Below are 14273 nucleotides of genomic sequence, written 5' to 3'. Positions count from 1 at the left end.
CAAGCTTTCAATTATTTTCCTGTAAAGCAGATAAATGAAAAATCAGCTCCGCTACAGTGGTAGCAGGGAGTGATGGAAGTAACAGTTTTTAAGAGGCATAAAAATAATAACAGACATGAGTTATGACCAGAATCCAGTTCTCTTGTTTGAACATCTACCTTATCATTGATGCAAGGGCATTGTGCAAGTAAAGGTATATGCATGCTGTGTGTTTCTTTCCACCCAGATGACATGAAGGCAACAGATTTTTCCAGCTGAGGCCATAGCTACATTCAGTATAATAAATTTGAGAGATCTGGCACCCGAGAGCTTTTGCCTTCCAAGGCACTGACAGTTTGGTAATGCCCCTCCTGTATGCTCTGTTCCAGCTGGCCCTGCCTCCTCTCCCTGTCTAGAGCTTTCAAAATCAGCTCCAATGTGCCAGACAAATAACTTAATCCTAAAGATGCAAACAACAGGGAGTACAAGGCAAATTCTCTAGAAATCATGGAACAACAAAAGGTAATGTAAGACACCACGTGACCACATCACATCCCTGCAAAAGAACTCTGTAGCCTTACAAAATTCACTTAGAGTCCAGTGAGCTATCTAAATCTCAAAGGTGTCAAACAATCCATTCTTAAAGATGGTCAAAATTCAAAACAGCCAGGAAACCAACCTCCTGTGCAGGAAACTATTTCAAGTCCTCAAGCTTGAGATGCATGAGCAAGAGCATTTCATAAGAAGAATAGGTCCATGCTGCAGACAGTGTCCTTTCCCTAGCTCCTAGTTCCATGGGATATACTTTCAGCTGAACACAGCTGGCTCCATCCTAGCCTGTATTAGTCAGTGCTTAATTATGGCAGCACGGGGTCTGCCAGAGCTATGCTGTTATCAGTACACGAACTTCCTCACGCAAAGCTGAGTCACATGTCTTTAAACAGTGGGGCCAACCCTGTTCAGCCAAGCTACACCAGTATGTTTTGCAGTGACAGGAAGATGGAAGCATGGAGCATTTATAGACCAAAGCACCAACACAGTTTACCAACTGAACAGATAATAAGCAAGCACCAAGCAGCCCTTATTTGGGTTGACCTGTTGCCCAGTAAAACACACATTTTCTAAGAAACCAGATTTTAACAAGAAGCCAGACAAAGAGCACAGATTTCTTACAGGATTTGCAGACCACAGACATCCCAGTAAAAAGAAAAAAAAAGGTGACAAGGAATACAGCTTCTCAGTCATTTCTTATCCTCTGACTCACAAATAAAAGATTTTCACATGAAACACTGAGACAGGGGTGAACAGTACTGGAGGGTACCATCCAGAAATCTTAACATCACCCAGCTTCCAGGTCTACACTTCCAGGTCCTTGCTGCTGCCTTGTGCCCTTCCCCAGAGGTCTGACTGCAGTGTACCTGGTACTGCTGCCACAGCAAAGGTACTTGGACCCATGCCCACAAAAGTAGCACACATTTAAAAATCAGTTTGAGAGGACTTAGCATGTAGACTGAGTCCATATGAAACTGGGTTAATAAAAGTTAACTCCATGTAATTTTACCCAGGCCTTTTACGTAGTTAAATCCAGCTACAGCACAGCACTATTTACTAAATGACGTTCAGCCCAGTCTCGCTGCAGACTCTCCTAGTAACTCACATGAAAACCTAAACAAACCTCAGACAAGTATGTACGCTCCAGTCATTGCTGCCTTCCACCAGAAAGTTAGTACAGAAGTTTCCACAGCAGATACACTTTTGCAGAGCAAGACTGACAGTACAAGAGCTGCTGACAGCTGCAGTGACAAGCACCCCTGTGCAGAAGCACCGTGGTCCCTGCCGCGGCCATGCAGCCAAAGCATGATGTTCAAACAGCACTGAGTACACAAGTCCTTAGCAAAAGGTGGTTTCAGGAAATGCACAAGTGAAACGCATCAGTGTAAACAACAGTGCCTCTTGTAACTCTAACCAACATCAGCAGGAACAAAGTCCTGCCGTGTGACAGGGCTGGGGCTCACTCTCATCGAAGAAAGAGCTTGGAAACAAGAAAAGTCACAGAGGCCACCTTGTGCCAGAATATTTGTTCTCCAATACTGGCACATAGGACTTGTTACATGCAATTGGTGGCCAATACTATTAGCAGATGAAAAACTTAAAATATATCTTGATATCCAGAAGACAAGATTTCCTCCTTCAGATGTCCAATCCACTAGGAAAGCAGAGTCCCTTTCTGCAACTTTCCTACTGCTGTATTTCAGGCTTCAGTGCGTGAACACCTGCAGATCAGAGCTTCTTGGTCTATCATATTATTCACCTATATGCCTTAACCCATAATGAGTAGTTTTCTACCATCACCAATACTTGTGTATCATGAATTACTTGTGTATTTTAATTTATTTACTGGCAAATACAGATTTAAAATTCTACTGAATTCTTAGTGACAAAGAGCTGTAGTCTAACTTGTTATTGCTTCAGCTTCGAACTATAGGCTCATGGAGGTGTTTTGCACTCTTGACACCAGAATGAAGTTGGATGAGAAATTATATCCACTGAGTTATTTTAGGAAGTGCAAAGTGACAAAATGTTTCCTCAGAGGCCAAGATCTGAGGGCTACAAGAGCTTCCAAAAATATCCGAGCTTGCAGAGCTGCAATGCTTGGGTCATACAAAGAAGTGTTCTACCACAAACTTACATTATAAAGAACCTCACCATAGAGATATGAATTATGCTTAGAGAAGGAAAATTATAAGATTACCTGCCTTAACATCCAAAGTAAAATAAACCAAAAAAAAAGTAGCTACCATTCTGTCACCTGTAATAAATGATGTTATTAATGACTTCATAAACTGAAAGTTATTAAATGTGACAGAATAGTCACCTTCATAGAAAACATCTATGGGTTATTACTGCTGTAGCTGATAATGCACAAAACCCCTTTATTAACTGGGCTGATGATGCTTCCCATCAGAAGCAGTAAAGTCTACAAGTAATAGCCATGCAGTAAGCATGTTTTAAAAAAGCTAATGTCTCCATCTGAAGCCAAAGCCTGAGAAAATTCACACCCTGTACAGTGCTAACCCACCTTCATCTGCAAACATCATCAGCATAGTCCTCATTTTTATCTTACTATGGTAAAATGTTCTTTGCTTAAGTGTACATTCTGAAAAACATCAATTCTGACTCCTCATATTGTTGCTCTCACAACAGATAAAGATTTAGTGCACAGACACCCATAAAAACTACCAAAACAATCCACTTTACTTGTTTTTGTAGAGGCAATTCAAGATTCAGCTTGAGAACAGAAGAATCTTTATCATGTGCGCTGTCCAACCCAGCCTCCATCTTCACCAGGAGACTCCTAAGTCCATCCTACTCTGAAGTCCAGAAACGATGAGACTATGCCAGCCAATTTTATACTGGGAGGAGAACTGCTTCTTGAAGCATGAGAGGGAAGGGCTGAAGCTATCAGGAATAAGGTACAAGCACAGACATGATCATAGCACAAAGTTGAAACACACTGAGGGAAACATGAGCTTTTCTTCTGCATACACAGTCCAGAAAGGAAGGGGACAACCTATCAGAAGTTAAGGAGAAGACTACTACCATCATGTCAGATCTTTACACACACTAGCCAAAGAATGTCTAGTGATAGTAAGATTTTTAAAAGGTTGCTAATTTGTTTTTAACATTGATAGCAACTCTTCTTCTCCCTGCTAACTTGTTCCACTGTTTAAATTAGTCCAAATGATTATTTAATGAATTTTGCTCTTATTTCAAGGGTAATTGTGTTAAATCTCAGCTTCCAACTGGAAAATCTTATTGTGACTGTAAACAAGATCTAAACCCTTTAGTAGGTATCATCCATACATAAGCACCTCTATAGGACAGACTTGTCATCTCCCAACCTCTCTTTTTAATAAGCTGAGTGTAAATAATGTACCTAACACCTTACACAATTAAAAAAAAAAAAATCACTCATCTTTCAAGCCCTAGTTGGGTTTTTTTTGGTCTTAAACTGATCTTAGACCTGAGTAAAATTATGTAGTCACAATCTTTTCAACTTTGAACATGAGCAAGATCACACCCTTCCTTCAACCTGATAACACCCTTTGAATTATTGAAGCAACTATCTTCAACGATCACTAGTACTCTTCCAAATCAGTATTTTCCAAAGAAGGCTTTCCATCCTACGAGCACAGACCGATTCCCATATAGTCAGTGCTCTGCACTGAGATGCATCAAACACGTTTTTGTTGGATTTATCATCAGTCAACCAGGCGTTTCAACTCATTCTCTAACAGTAACCTTATCTTTCTCTTTCCTCCTCCTCAAATATTTTTTTAACTGCAAACCTTACTGGCAAGGTTTTAATAGTACTGTCTCCATGGGTTGATATAGATACTGAACAGAACAGAGACTGAAACAGATTCCCAGGGAAACTGATACTAGAAACAGTCTTGATCACAGATGTCTCCCCAGTAACTACTACTTTTTTATTATCTGTCATTAAAGAGGTTTTTAATCCCTCTAATGTGTGCTGTACTTGAGATAAGTAGGATTTTTCTTAAAAATTGGTCACTTGGACAAATTCAATTGTTTGAGCAGTGTTTAATTATACCAGTATTGCTTCGTACAATCTTGTCAAAATAAACGAAACAGTATTTGTCTGCAAAGATGTATATTACAAAGTCATGCTGAATAGATACTAACACATTTCTTCAGATTCTAATGGGTTTTTTTAAAACTTTCTAAAGTTATTTTTATCTTGGATCAACATACGGATAGTTAGTTAGTAGCTCTTTGGGTCATTCCTTTCAGATTTTTTCAACAGTAAATTCTGGTTGGCAGTCTTCCGGCCTCCTGCAACTCCTCCTAGCTTATAAGAACTGGTTAAAAACCAGCATTAATGAATAATCCATCTCCTTGCTTTGGTTATTATCTTTGGATGTACCTTATCTAGATCTGCTATTTTTAAAATATTAGTGAGCACTGTCTCATCCTCCTTTGTTATAAATAATATAGAAAAGCAGATAAGGTACAAATACCCTAACTGTGGAATCATGCCTTTTTGGCCATCAGTATGATGCTGCTGAATACTTTACAGCTTCCATTAACACTTTGCTTTTAAAGATACCTTCCTGGACAGTTATCCTGCCAATTGTTTAATGTCCAAGAAACAGACTCTTCTAAAGCTCCTTACATTACTGCCTGATGCCATATTCTGTTTGCACAAAGCAAATACAGACAAATAACAATCACTGGTACCTAGGCAACGGTGGGATTTCAGGTCGGCTATTAACTCTTCTTTATCTGCTAGAACAAGGTCAACTATTGATTTATTCCACAGTGGGTGCAGAACTGTGTGCATTAAAAAATGACCTATTCCTTCCAGAAGCTTTCTGGAAGTCTTTTTAATGGCCTCATGAAATGTCAAGCAAATATTACCTGTTCTAAGCAGGCCATTTTATTTGCCTCCTTGTAAGATGCATATGCATAAGGAAATGTTTGCTCCTATCCTGAGGATATTTCAGGGACCTGTTAGAAACACCTAATAGCTGAGAAATGGTTGGAAACCAAATAATTTGAATTTGTTAAGAAATCCTTATGTTTGCCCCTCTCACAAATCGTGCAAGTTCAGAGAGCATTATGTAATATCCATTTAATCACATATGGGACAACATGTCTGAAGTCCCCCTCTGCTCCAGTCTGGACAAAAGCATTAGATAGTTTCTGCGCCTCAGGGCTGGGCTGACCTCTCGCATGCTGTTGCATCCTTGAGGGGACTTCTTTACTCCCTCCCTACCATCACATTTATTTCTTCCTCCACAGCTTCACTGTCTACCCAATTCCTCTCTTTGTACAGTAGCTTGGGAAAAACACTCCAGGCAAGGATTTTGAGTCTCTCAGATATGACGTTGAAGAGATGTGACCTGACACACAGAAAGGAGAGGGAGAAGATGGGGGTTACAGGCTAGTCACAGCTCAAGACTCACACAACCGTGAGTCCCCGTTAGGAGAAAGGGTAGGTTTCAGTGAGTCACCCAAAGGAAAGCATCCTGATCCTGAAAAAGAAATAGGAGCAAGCAAGATTTAGAGAGAATTGCTCTCCTGCTTGAGGCTATGAGCATGGTAAGAGAAGTAGCACTGAAAGAAAAAGGAAGATGCACAAGGATCGTTATTTCCTTGGCAAAGTAGCAAAGTTCTCTATTACCGAAAAACGGCACATGGGAGTTTTTATGCCCCAGAAGATGAAGGGTCAGGTGAACTAGCAAAAGGTTTTACAAGAAATATACCATTTACCCAAGTTAAAATCACATCACTGTGCTGGAGCTTGAGATTATGTTTAGAGAAAAAAATAAACAAACAAAAATAACTTGAACACATAGTGTTATTTCCCTATCCCTTCCATGTACAACAAAGGTACCCTATGGGTCGAAAAAAAGGACAGGAAATCTTAAGGCAAGTAATTAGGCTGCATTTTCTACAAATCACTACTTAGGACAGCAGTTCATTTAAATTGCCTGGGTCATCCAATCTGTAAAGCAGAGGCAAGAGTCACTAGGACAGGGATGTCCTTGTCATTTCCATCTCATCCATGTCTCCCACACCAGGAGCACGTGGAGGAGGAGCATCAAGGTGAAGGAGTGTGAAAAGGGCTAGTTGTCAAGCCAAGCGCCAGTCCCAGGAGAAGGGACAGCAACGTGTAAGTGATTTATGTAAGCGATGCAGCTCCCAGGAGAGGGGAGCAGCAGTAGCAGAGAGCAGGACGTGATAAATACAGATTGTAGCAGGTGGTCCAAGAACTGTCTGTGATTTCAGCAACCATTTATCCAAACCGGATGGAACTGCCTACCACACAGCCCTGCAACAGCAAAAAGCAAGCTAAAAAACCACAAAAGCAGAGCAGGCAACTGAGAATATTCAGCAATCACAGATTGCCAGGAGATGAGTTTCATTATGAAAACATTCCAACAGATGGCAAAAGTGTGACAATCTAAGGTATGAACAACACCGAAGCAAACCTAATCCTCCTGCAACAGAATCACAGACTCACTGTTTTGACTGGCAATTAAGTCCAGTGGTTGTTTATTGTAACCCTTGCTCACAGCAGGTCTAAGAAGATCTGGTTGGCCAGGCTGTGTCAGTGAAGGCACACACCTTCAAGGATAGAGCTTCCACAATCTTCCTGGGCAACATTTTCCACTATTTAAGCATCCTCACAGTAAAAACAAAATTTTCCTGATATCTAATTGATATATCAAAGGCAGAGAGGCCCTGCAGAGACACCTAGACAAACTACAGGGCTGGACAATCACCAACTATACAAAGTTAAAGAAAGACAAGTGCCAGATTCTGCACTGGGATGGGGCAACCCTGGATGTTCATACAGACTGGGGAATGAGATGCTGGAAAGCGGTGCCATAGGAAGGGACCTGGGGGTCCTGGTAATGGCAAGCTGAATATGAGTCAGCAGAGCCCTGGCAGCCAGGAGGGCCAACTGTGTCCTGGGGGGCATCAGGCAAAACATCACCAGCTGGTTGAGGGAGGGGATTGTCCTGCTCTGCTCTGCATTGGTGAGATCTCAGCTTGAATATCATGTGCAGTTTTGGGCACTGCAATATAAGAAAGATATTAAGCTATTGGAAAGTGTCCAAAGGAGGGCAACAAAGATGGTGAAAGGCCTTGAGGGGAAGCCGTATAAGGAGCAGCTGAGGGCACTTGGTTTGTTTGGCCTGGACAAGAGGAGACCGAGAGGAGATCTCCTAGCAATCTACAACTTCCTCACGAGGGGAAGTGGAAGGGTTGGCACAAATCTCTTCTCTGTGGTGACCAATGACAGGGCCCGAGAGAACTGCATGAAGCTGTGTCAGGAGAGGTTTAGGTTAGATATCAGAAAAAGGTTCTTCAATTAGAGGGTGGTTGGACACTGGAACAAGCTTACCAGGGAAGTGGTCACAGCACCAAGCCTACCAGAGTTCAAGAAGCATTTGGACAACACTCTTAGGCACATGGTGTGATTCCTAGTGGGTCCCTTGCAACTCAGGATATTCTATGATTCTACTTCCTATGTTCCAACTTGTGATTGTTGTCTTTGTCTCATCATCAGATACCATCGAAAAATAATCTGGATACATCTTTTCTGTATCCTCTGATCAGGTAGTTGCAGACAACAAAAACAGCCCTCCTCTGCCCTTTTATTCTCAAAGCTGCAAAAGCCCAGACCTCAGACTCCGCTCACATGCCAAGTTCTGCAGCCTCCTGATCATCTCAATGGTGCCCACTAGGCTTCCTTCAGTATTTCATTTAGATGAAGTGCACTTCTTGCACTGGAGATCCCCCACTGGACAGAGTTTTCCAGATGCAGTCCAACAGTTCCTGGAGACAAGGAAAGGATCCCTTCCCTGGGCCTGCTGGCTACTCACTAACAAGGCCCAGGGTGCCATCCGCGCCCCTTTGCATCGAGGGCACACTGCTGCTCATGTTCAAGTGCTTGTCCATCAGGATCCCACATCTTTTACTGCAGGGCATCTCCCTAGACAACCAGCCTGTACTGCTGCAGGGGTTATTCCCTCCCAAATGGAAAGCCTGAAATTCAGTTTTGCCAAGTATCTTAAGATTTCCCTCAGCCCATTTCTCCAGCCTGGCCAGGTCCCGCTGAATAGCAGCCTTGCCTTCATGCATTTTGACCACTCCTCTCCATTTGGCCTCATCCACAAAACAGCTTCTTATGGACACAAAAAGTTTCAAGAGCAAGGAGCAGAGATCTCTCACAATATATAGCAACTGGGGCTCTTGTTAAGACCATCAGTGAATTTTTTTAACATTTCTGCATGTTTTGACATATTTACAATATTGCAACACTACTCTGCATGTGAGTGTGTGTATGCGCACACGTGTACACCCACAGAGATGGCTCAGGAGATAACAACAACTGAAACAGGAATACTGCAGAATTTGGAGGAGCAGCTGGATATGCAGCTAGGACCAAGGTATATACTCAAAGCCTAAAGTGACAAGGTTTCATCTTTCCTGACTTGAATTCTCTGGACTGTATCTTAAACAGGCTGTTAACTTAAAAGTTAATCAGAAATATTTTTTTAAGACTGTAAAAAATGCCATCATATCAACAAGTCCAATACTCCTGATGATGATGATGATGATATATAGATAACTTCACCTCAGGGTTAGGTCATGAAGCATCTATAACATTTATCTCTGTGTTCACATGGAATGAGTCACCACCTATACTCACGTAAACAAACTCTTCCTTGAAGAGCTTATAAATTGAGAATCATGAATAGCATACAAGGATTAAGGAAGGCAAACTATTTGGTCAAAAGAAACAGAATGTATATCATACGCAATGTAAAATACCATCTGACTTGCACTAGCTTTTCCACATGCAATTGCTAGGTGGCAAATACCTTGCAGCAATTTTTCATCGCAGAAATGGATCACAGAGAAGGACATAAATATTTCATCAAGTTTCTATGCAACTGAAAAACAGTCCTTTGCAAGGGATACATTAAGTCAATGTTTAATCCAAGTCTTTACTCAGAAAGAAGGTGAAGTTTTGTTTTGGGTTTGTTGGTTGGTTTTTTTCCCCAAACCAATTGTTCGATTACACTGAACGTTGCTGCCCAGAGAAGCTGCGGATGCCCCATCCCTGGAGCTGTTTGAGGTCAGGCTGGATAGAGCTCTGAGCAATCTGGTCCAGTGAAAGGTATCCCTGCCTATAGCAGAGGTGTTGCAATTAGATGATCTTTGAAGTCCCTTCCAATCCAAACCATTCTATGATTCTATTAACAACTTGATAGGAAGAACACTGTTACAGTTCTCATGTGTATTTACCAGCCAAGTTAGATGCTACCAATTGTCCTAGTCCTGCAATTATTTTACAGTGTGCTGACTAAATTGAGGGGGACAGGTTTTTCATTCACATAAGTACATCAGCACCAGGTGTCCCACCTGTGGGAAAGGAGAATCTGCCATGCCCTAAAAGGCAGCGATAACTTACCCCAAACATCTGCCGAAGGTCAGGATCTCGGAAGCGGAAGGGAATGTTAGACACATGAAGTCGTTTTGGAGTGGATTTGCTCTCAGTATTCTCGCTGCTCTGCGTCTGTGATTGCTGTCCATCTGTCTGTGCCCCTCCTTCTGTCTGCTGAAATCAGAGAGACAAAAGCACGTGCATGAGTAGAAACCACAATTCCTCCCACATGCCATGTCTACCTTTTTTTAGGTATTAGCACTATACTTGTAATTGCACAATCTAGCACTTGACAATTATTTTGATAAAGCCAGCAGCCCTTGACAATTGATTTGTTGTTCTTCCCCTCCCTTTCCATGAGTAAACAGTAATGAGATCTCAGCCTCCCTCCCCTCGTATCACCTATCAGCTTAGTAGAGTTGTCTTTGGTTTTCTTAAATTGCTTCTCTCTTTTAGCCTGTTCTTCCTCACTTCAGCTGCCACCATATGAAAGCCCTAATGAAGAGGCGGATCTTTCATATCCTGAAGCTGGGAGGTAGTACCGCCACTCTAATCCCATGTGGCAGGATGTTCATACAATCATCAAAATCCCACAGCTGAAGTGGCAGCTCTTCACTGGGCCAATACCAGACATGCATCCCCAAGCAAAACGGCATCTGCTCTGCCAAGCTCCCTTCAGAGAAACATCACCTCAAAAGAAGATCTATAATTAAATGGTAAAATCCATGTATGAACAGATTATGGATGTCTTTGATTAACTTTTCTCATACATTCAAGTGAGCCCAGGAAGAGAAAACAGTCATCATCATCACCGTAAGATTTATAAAAATTTCAAGTGCTACTTTCTGCTACCAGTTCCATAGCTAAGAAAAGGTATTTGTTCCACCATTCTCAAGCACTGACTGGCATTGCAAAGCAAGGCCAAAGGGTAGGCCAGGAGTTCTTGTTCACAGAAAAAGTACAGCACACAGGCAGAGGAATAAGGGGGACCTGTGTGCCAGAGGAGAGACCTAATGCCCCGCTGAGATAACTGGCAGAAGAAAAGAAAGGAAGAGAACCTCAGCCACTTGTGTGGGCTTAGACTGAAAAGGGGTAAAATTTGAGCACAGCACTAAATATAACAGCAAGGCCCCTTTGCAAAATGGCTTGATGGAAAAATGGCATTCTTCACAAAAACGAGCTCAAAACCTCAGAGCTACAGAACAAAGCAGACTACAATTTGGTCGGTTTTATTGCTCTGTCCCTTTCCAAGCGCCTGCACTGACAGGCCAAGGTATTCAAAGAGCACCCACCCCCTCACTATCTCCTGCTGCTCTCAGTCTCCTAGGAGTCATGCTTTGACTACCTGTGTGATGCACTTTTAAGTGTCATTTCAACTCTTTAGATGCCAACCTGACTTCTGCCTTAACTCATATCAAGTAAAAAGTTCTACAAGAAGGCAAGGACTGTGCAATTGCTAGAGTCAGTCTTTTTAAGGCATTTTCAAGTACACACATAGGCCTTAAAGATGGAAGAGTCGGGGTGAGTTTTTTACTGGTTTGGGCCCTTTTTTCCCCCCCATTTTAAACATGTGATTTGTGTATCAAAGATGAAAAAAATCTGAGGGGAGTTGCCCACAACATCTCCCCAACCACTGAATGTACTTGCTAGGCTGATCTGCACATCACTCAATATACAACACTTCATGTACATTTGGAATCATCTCCACAGATTAGCTCAACCGGCAACATTAAGAGAGTGTCTTCTGCCCAGAAATATCACTTACAGACATGACCTTGAACTTGCACATTGGTTATAAAGCAAGTAAATATAAAGATAAGGTAAGGAAACAGTAAGCACTGGGGTCTTGTCATGCTGAGCAAAGCAGTGGCAGCTTTCCATCTCATTTCGGGAGGGCTGCGCATTCAGCAGCACAAAACATGTTTGATCTGGTCAACACAAATTAAGCTGTGGCAGGAAGAATGAAGATACTGCCCTGGCGAGTATCTCTGCTTCCCATAGCTGTGCAAGTCTTAGGTGAAGCCTGGCAGAATGAAGAATTTTTATTTGGCTAAGACTCATCCATCCCACAAACACAAAATTTTTAGGAACAACCTCAGAAACTTCCATTTGCTCTTATCCAAAAGCGTCTCCACCCACCCCACCATCTCCCCTCTTCTCCTGCCCTCAACCCCATGACAAAAAGGTTCTCCAAACATACAGAGAGTGCACCCTAGGGGAACAATCAGTGCAGCTGGCCTGCGATTAAATCAGACCATGCTATTTAGTGGTGTTTTTTTACTCCATCAGAGTGCTTTGCTCCTCAGGGCAAATCTGTCCAAGAAGGACAAAACACAGGAGTAGCCTATCTATCATCACTGTATACAACAACTGCAAATGAGTTCTTCAAAGTAACTCCCAAAAAAGACCAACACTCCTGCTAAAAGGGATATCTACAATCCACTTTGGAGCCCTGCTAGTGCAATTTGCCAAATCTCATGTTTTCTATGGCTTTGCATGGATTTGGCAAGTGAGCAAACACCCATGCACAAAGTGCATCTTCTGCTGTGTGAATGAGGAAACGCACAGATCTTGAATGGTGATGACAAAAATGTTTTAGTCTTTAAATTTAAATACAGGTTGCACAGGACTGGATCTGCTGTTTCCACAGGGGAGGAAGCCAGAATGTTGTCTGCACTCCTCTCCCATCCATTTGTTCCTAGGCAAAGGGCAGAACTCCTTTCTTACCAAGGGTGTGATGTATCATGTAGAGTGGCCCACCCAAAAGCACTCACAGCTGGTCCTGCATATGGCAGTGTCATTTTGCATCATGTGAGATGTGTACAGCAAGACAAATGCTTCAAAGAGGAGAAACAACAGAAGGAACAGGGGATTTTGGTCCTTTACCTTTTTAACTACACTGAGAGTCCTCAAATGCTTTTCAGGCTTTCACATACCCTGATTTTTCAGTAGAAGTTTAACATTAAATACCTTGTGTCTCTGGATGCTGTAGCTCCCTCATCTCTATGGTCCCATGGTCCTAAGGTAAGATTTGAACTTTCCACCACTATAACATTAGCTCAATACATATGACTACTGCCACACATTCAGCTACAACATAAATGAAAGAAACCGTGTCCTCAGATCTTTCTTTTTTTCCTTTTATAGTTATTCCTTGGTTTAACTCACTAGGAAGGAGATGAAAGGAAGGGCCTGGAGTCTGTTCTAAGGCAGCACATAACAGATGCTGGCAACAGTGCTACTCTGACCAAGCCAGACTACAAAAGCCCGCATTTCACCAAGCGCCCACTCCCCACCTTGACTCCTTCCCCATACGGAGTTTAATCTCCTTCTGGCCTCATGTCAACACTTCACAGTGAAGAAATGGACCTCTCCCTTTGCTATAGACAGTGATTCAGCTCGGAAGGGAGCTAACACACGTTCAATGCCTGTCATCAGGCAACACAGAGACATGCTGTGGCAGAGATCTCGCATTTAGGAGCTGTATTGCATTCTCCGTACCTCCTCAGCACAGTCCGTGTAACATATACTGATGCAGGTGATAATGTCATTCATGCCTGCACACGCAAGCTTTGAGCTCTGCTCAAGGTCACTGAGAAACACATCAGAGCTCAGGACACGAGCAGCATGTGCTTTACTTTTAACTACTTGCTGCCTGTGCCCCCATGTCAGCTCCTCCCTTACACCCACCAGCAGTAAGGAAACGCTGCGCAAGAAGAGGCAGCTGCAAAGAGAAGCACAGATTATACATGTGCACGTGCCCGTGTAAAAGGGGAGGAGGACACCTGGGAACATGAGGGTGTTCTGAAAGGTTTGGGGGCATCTTCCCACCTCTCAGCTGGACTCCTCTGTCCTAACCCAGGTGGTGATCAATTAAATGCTGGGGATTTCTCTGCAGCAGCAGGGAGGCTGGGGCTCCAGCACCACCTGAGCTCTGAGCAGATCTCCATCTGCATGGCTAGACGGAGGGGTACCTCCCCAGCAAACCAGACAAGCACCAGTGTGACAGGCTAGCACAGAGATTATTAATACCCAGAACATTCTGTTTACATCTCCCACTTGCTTCTAGAACCGCTTCAGGTCCAAGTTAGAGACAAACAAAAAACAACCCCTCGTTCTCTCCCCCAAGAAGCAGGCAGTCCAAAATGCTGTGAATCATAATGAGGAGGTTAAGAGCTATAAATCACTGCAAAGAAAATATTTACAAAATACAAACTGTAACTAATAACTATATTTAAAAGGGGATTTGGGTGGCTTACAAAATCTAGGAGACAGACTGCGCTCACTCCACTGCTCCTAGACCAGT

The 14273-nt window shown here is 42.6% G+C and overlaps 1 protein-coding gene across 15 annotated transcripts in view; it reads right to left on the bottom strand.

Moving 5' to 3' along the window:
* The window catches only part of RBFOX2 (RNA binding fox-1 homolog 2), a 167237-nt gene that overhangs the window by 34919 nt on the left and 118045 nt on the right, over positions 1–14273 (bottom strand). For 12 of the 15 annotated variants that reach the window (XR_003539652.2, XM_039382263.1, XM_039382259.1 and 9 more), the window contains one exon: positions 9995–10141. Coding sequence is in view for 14 of the 15 variants with exons in the window: in XM_039382263.1 (XP_039238197.1) it covers positions 9995–10141 (147 nt within the window). In the remaining variant the exon portion in view is untranslated. The remainder of the gene's footprint in view (positions 1–9994; positions 10142–14273) is intronic. The other 3 variants (XM_039382257.1, XM_039382264.1, XM_027715252.2) reach the window with 1 other exon arrangement.

Source organism: Pipra filicauda, unplaced genomic scaffold (assembly GCF_003945595.2).
Source record: "Pipra filicauda isolate LSUMZ 115617 unplaced genomic scaffold, ASM394559v2 scaffold262_size1072369_pilon, whole genome shotgun sequence".
Classification (NCBI taxonomy): Eukaryota; Metazoa; Chordata; class Aves; order Passeriformes; family Pipridae; genus Pipra; species Pipra filicauda.
Note: the sequence above shows the minus strand (reverse complement) of the source record. Positions and strands in the feature narration are given on the sequence as shown.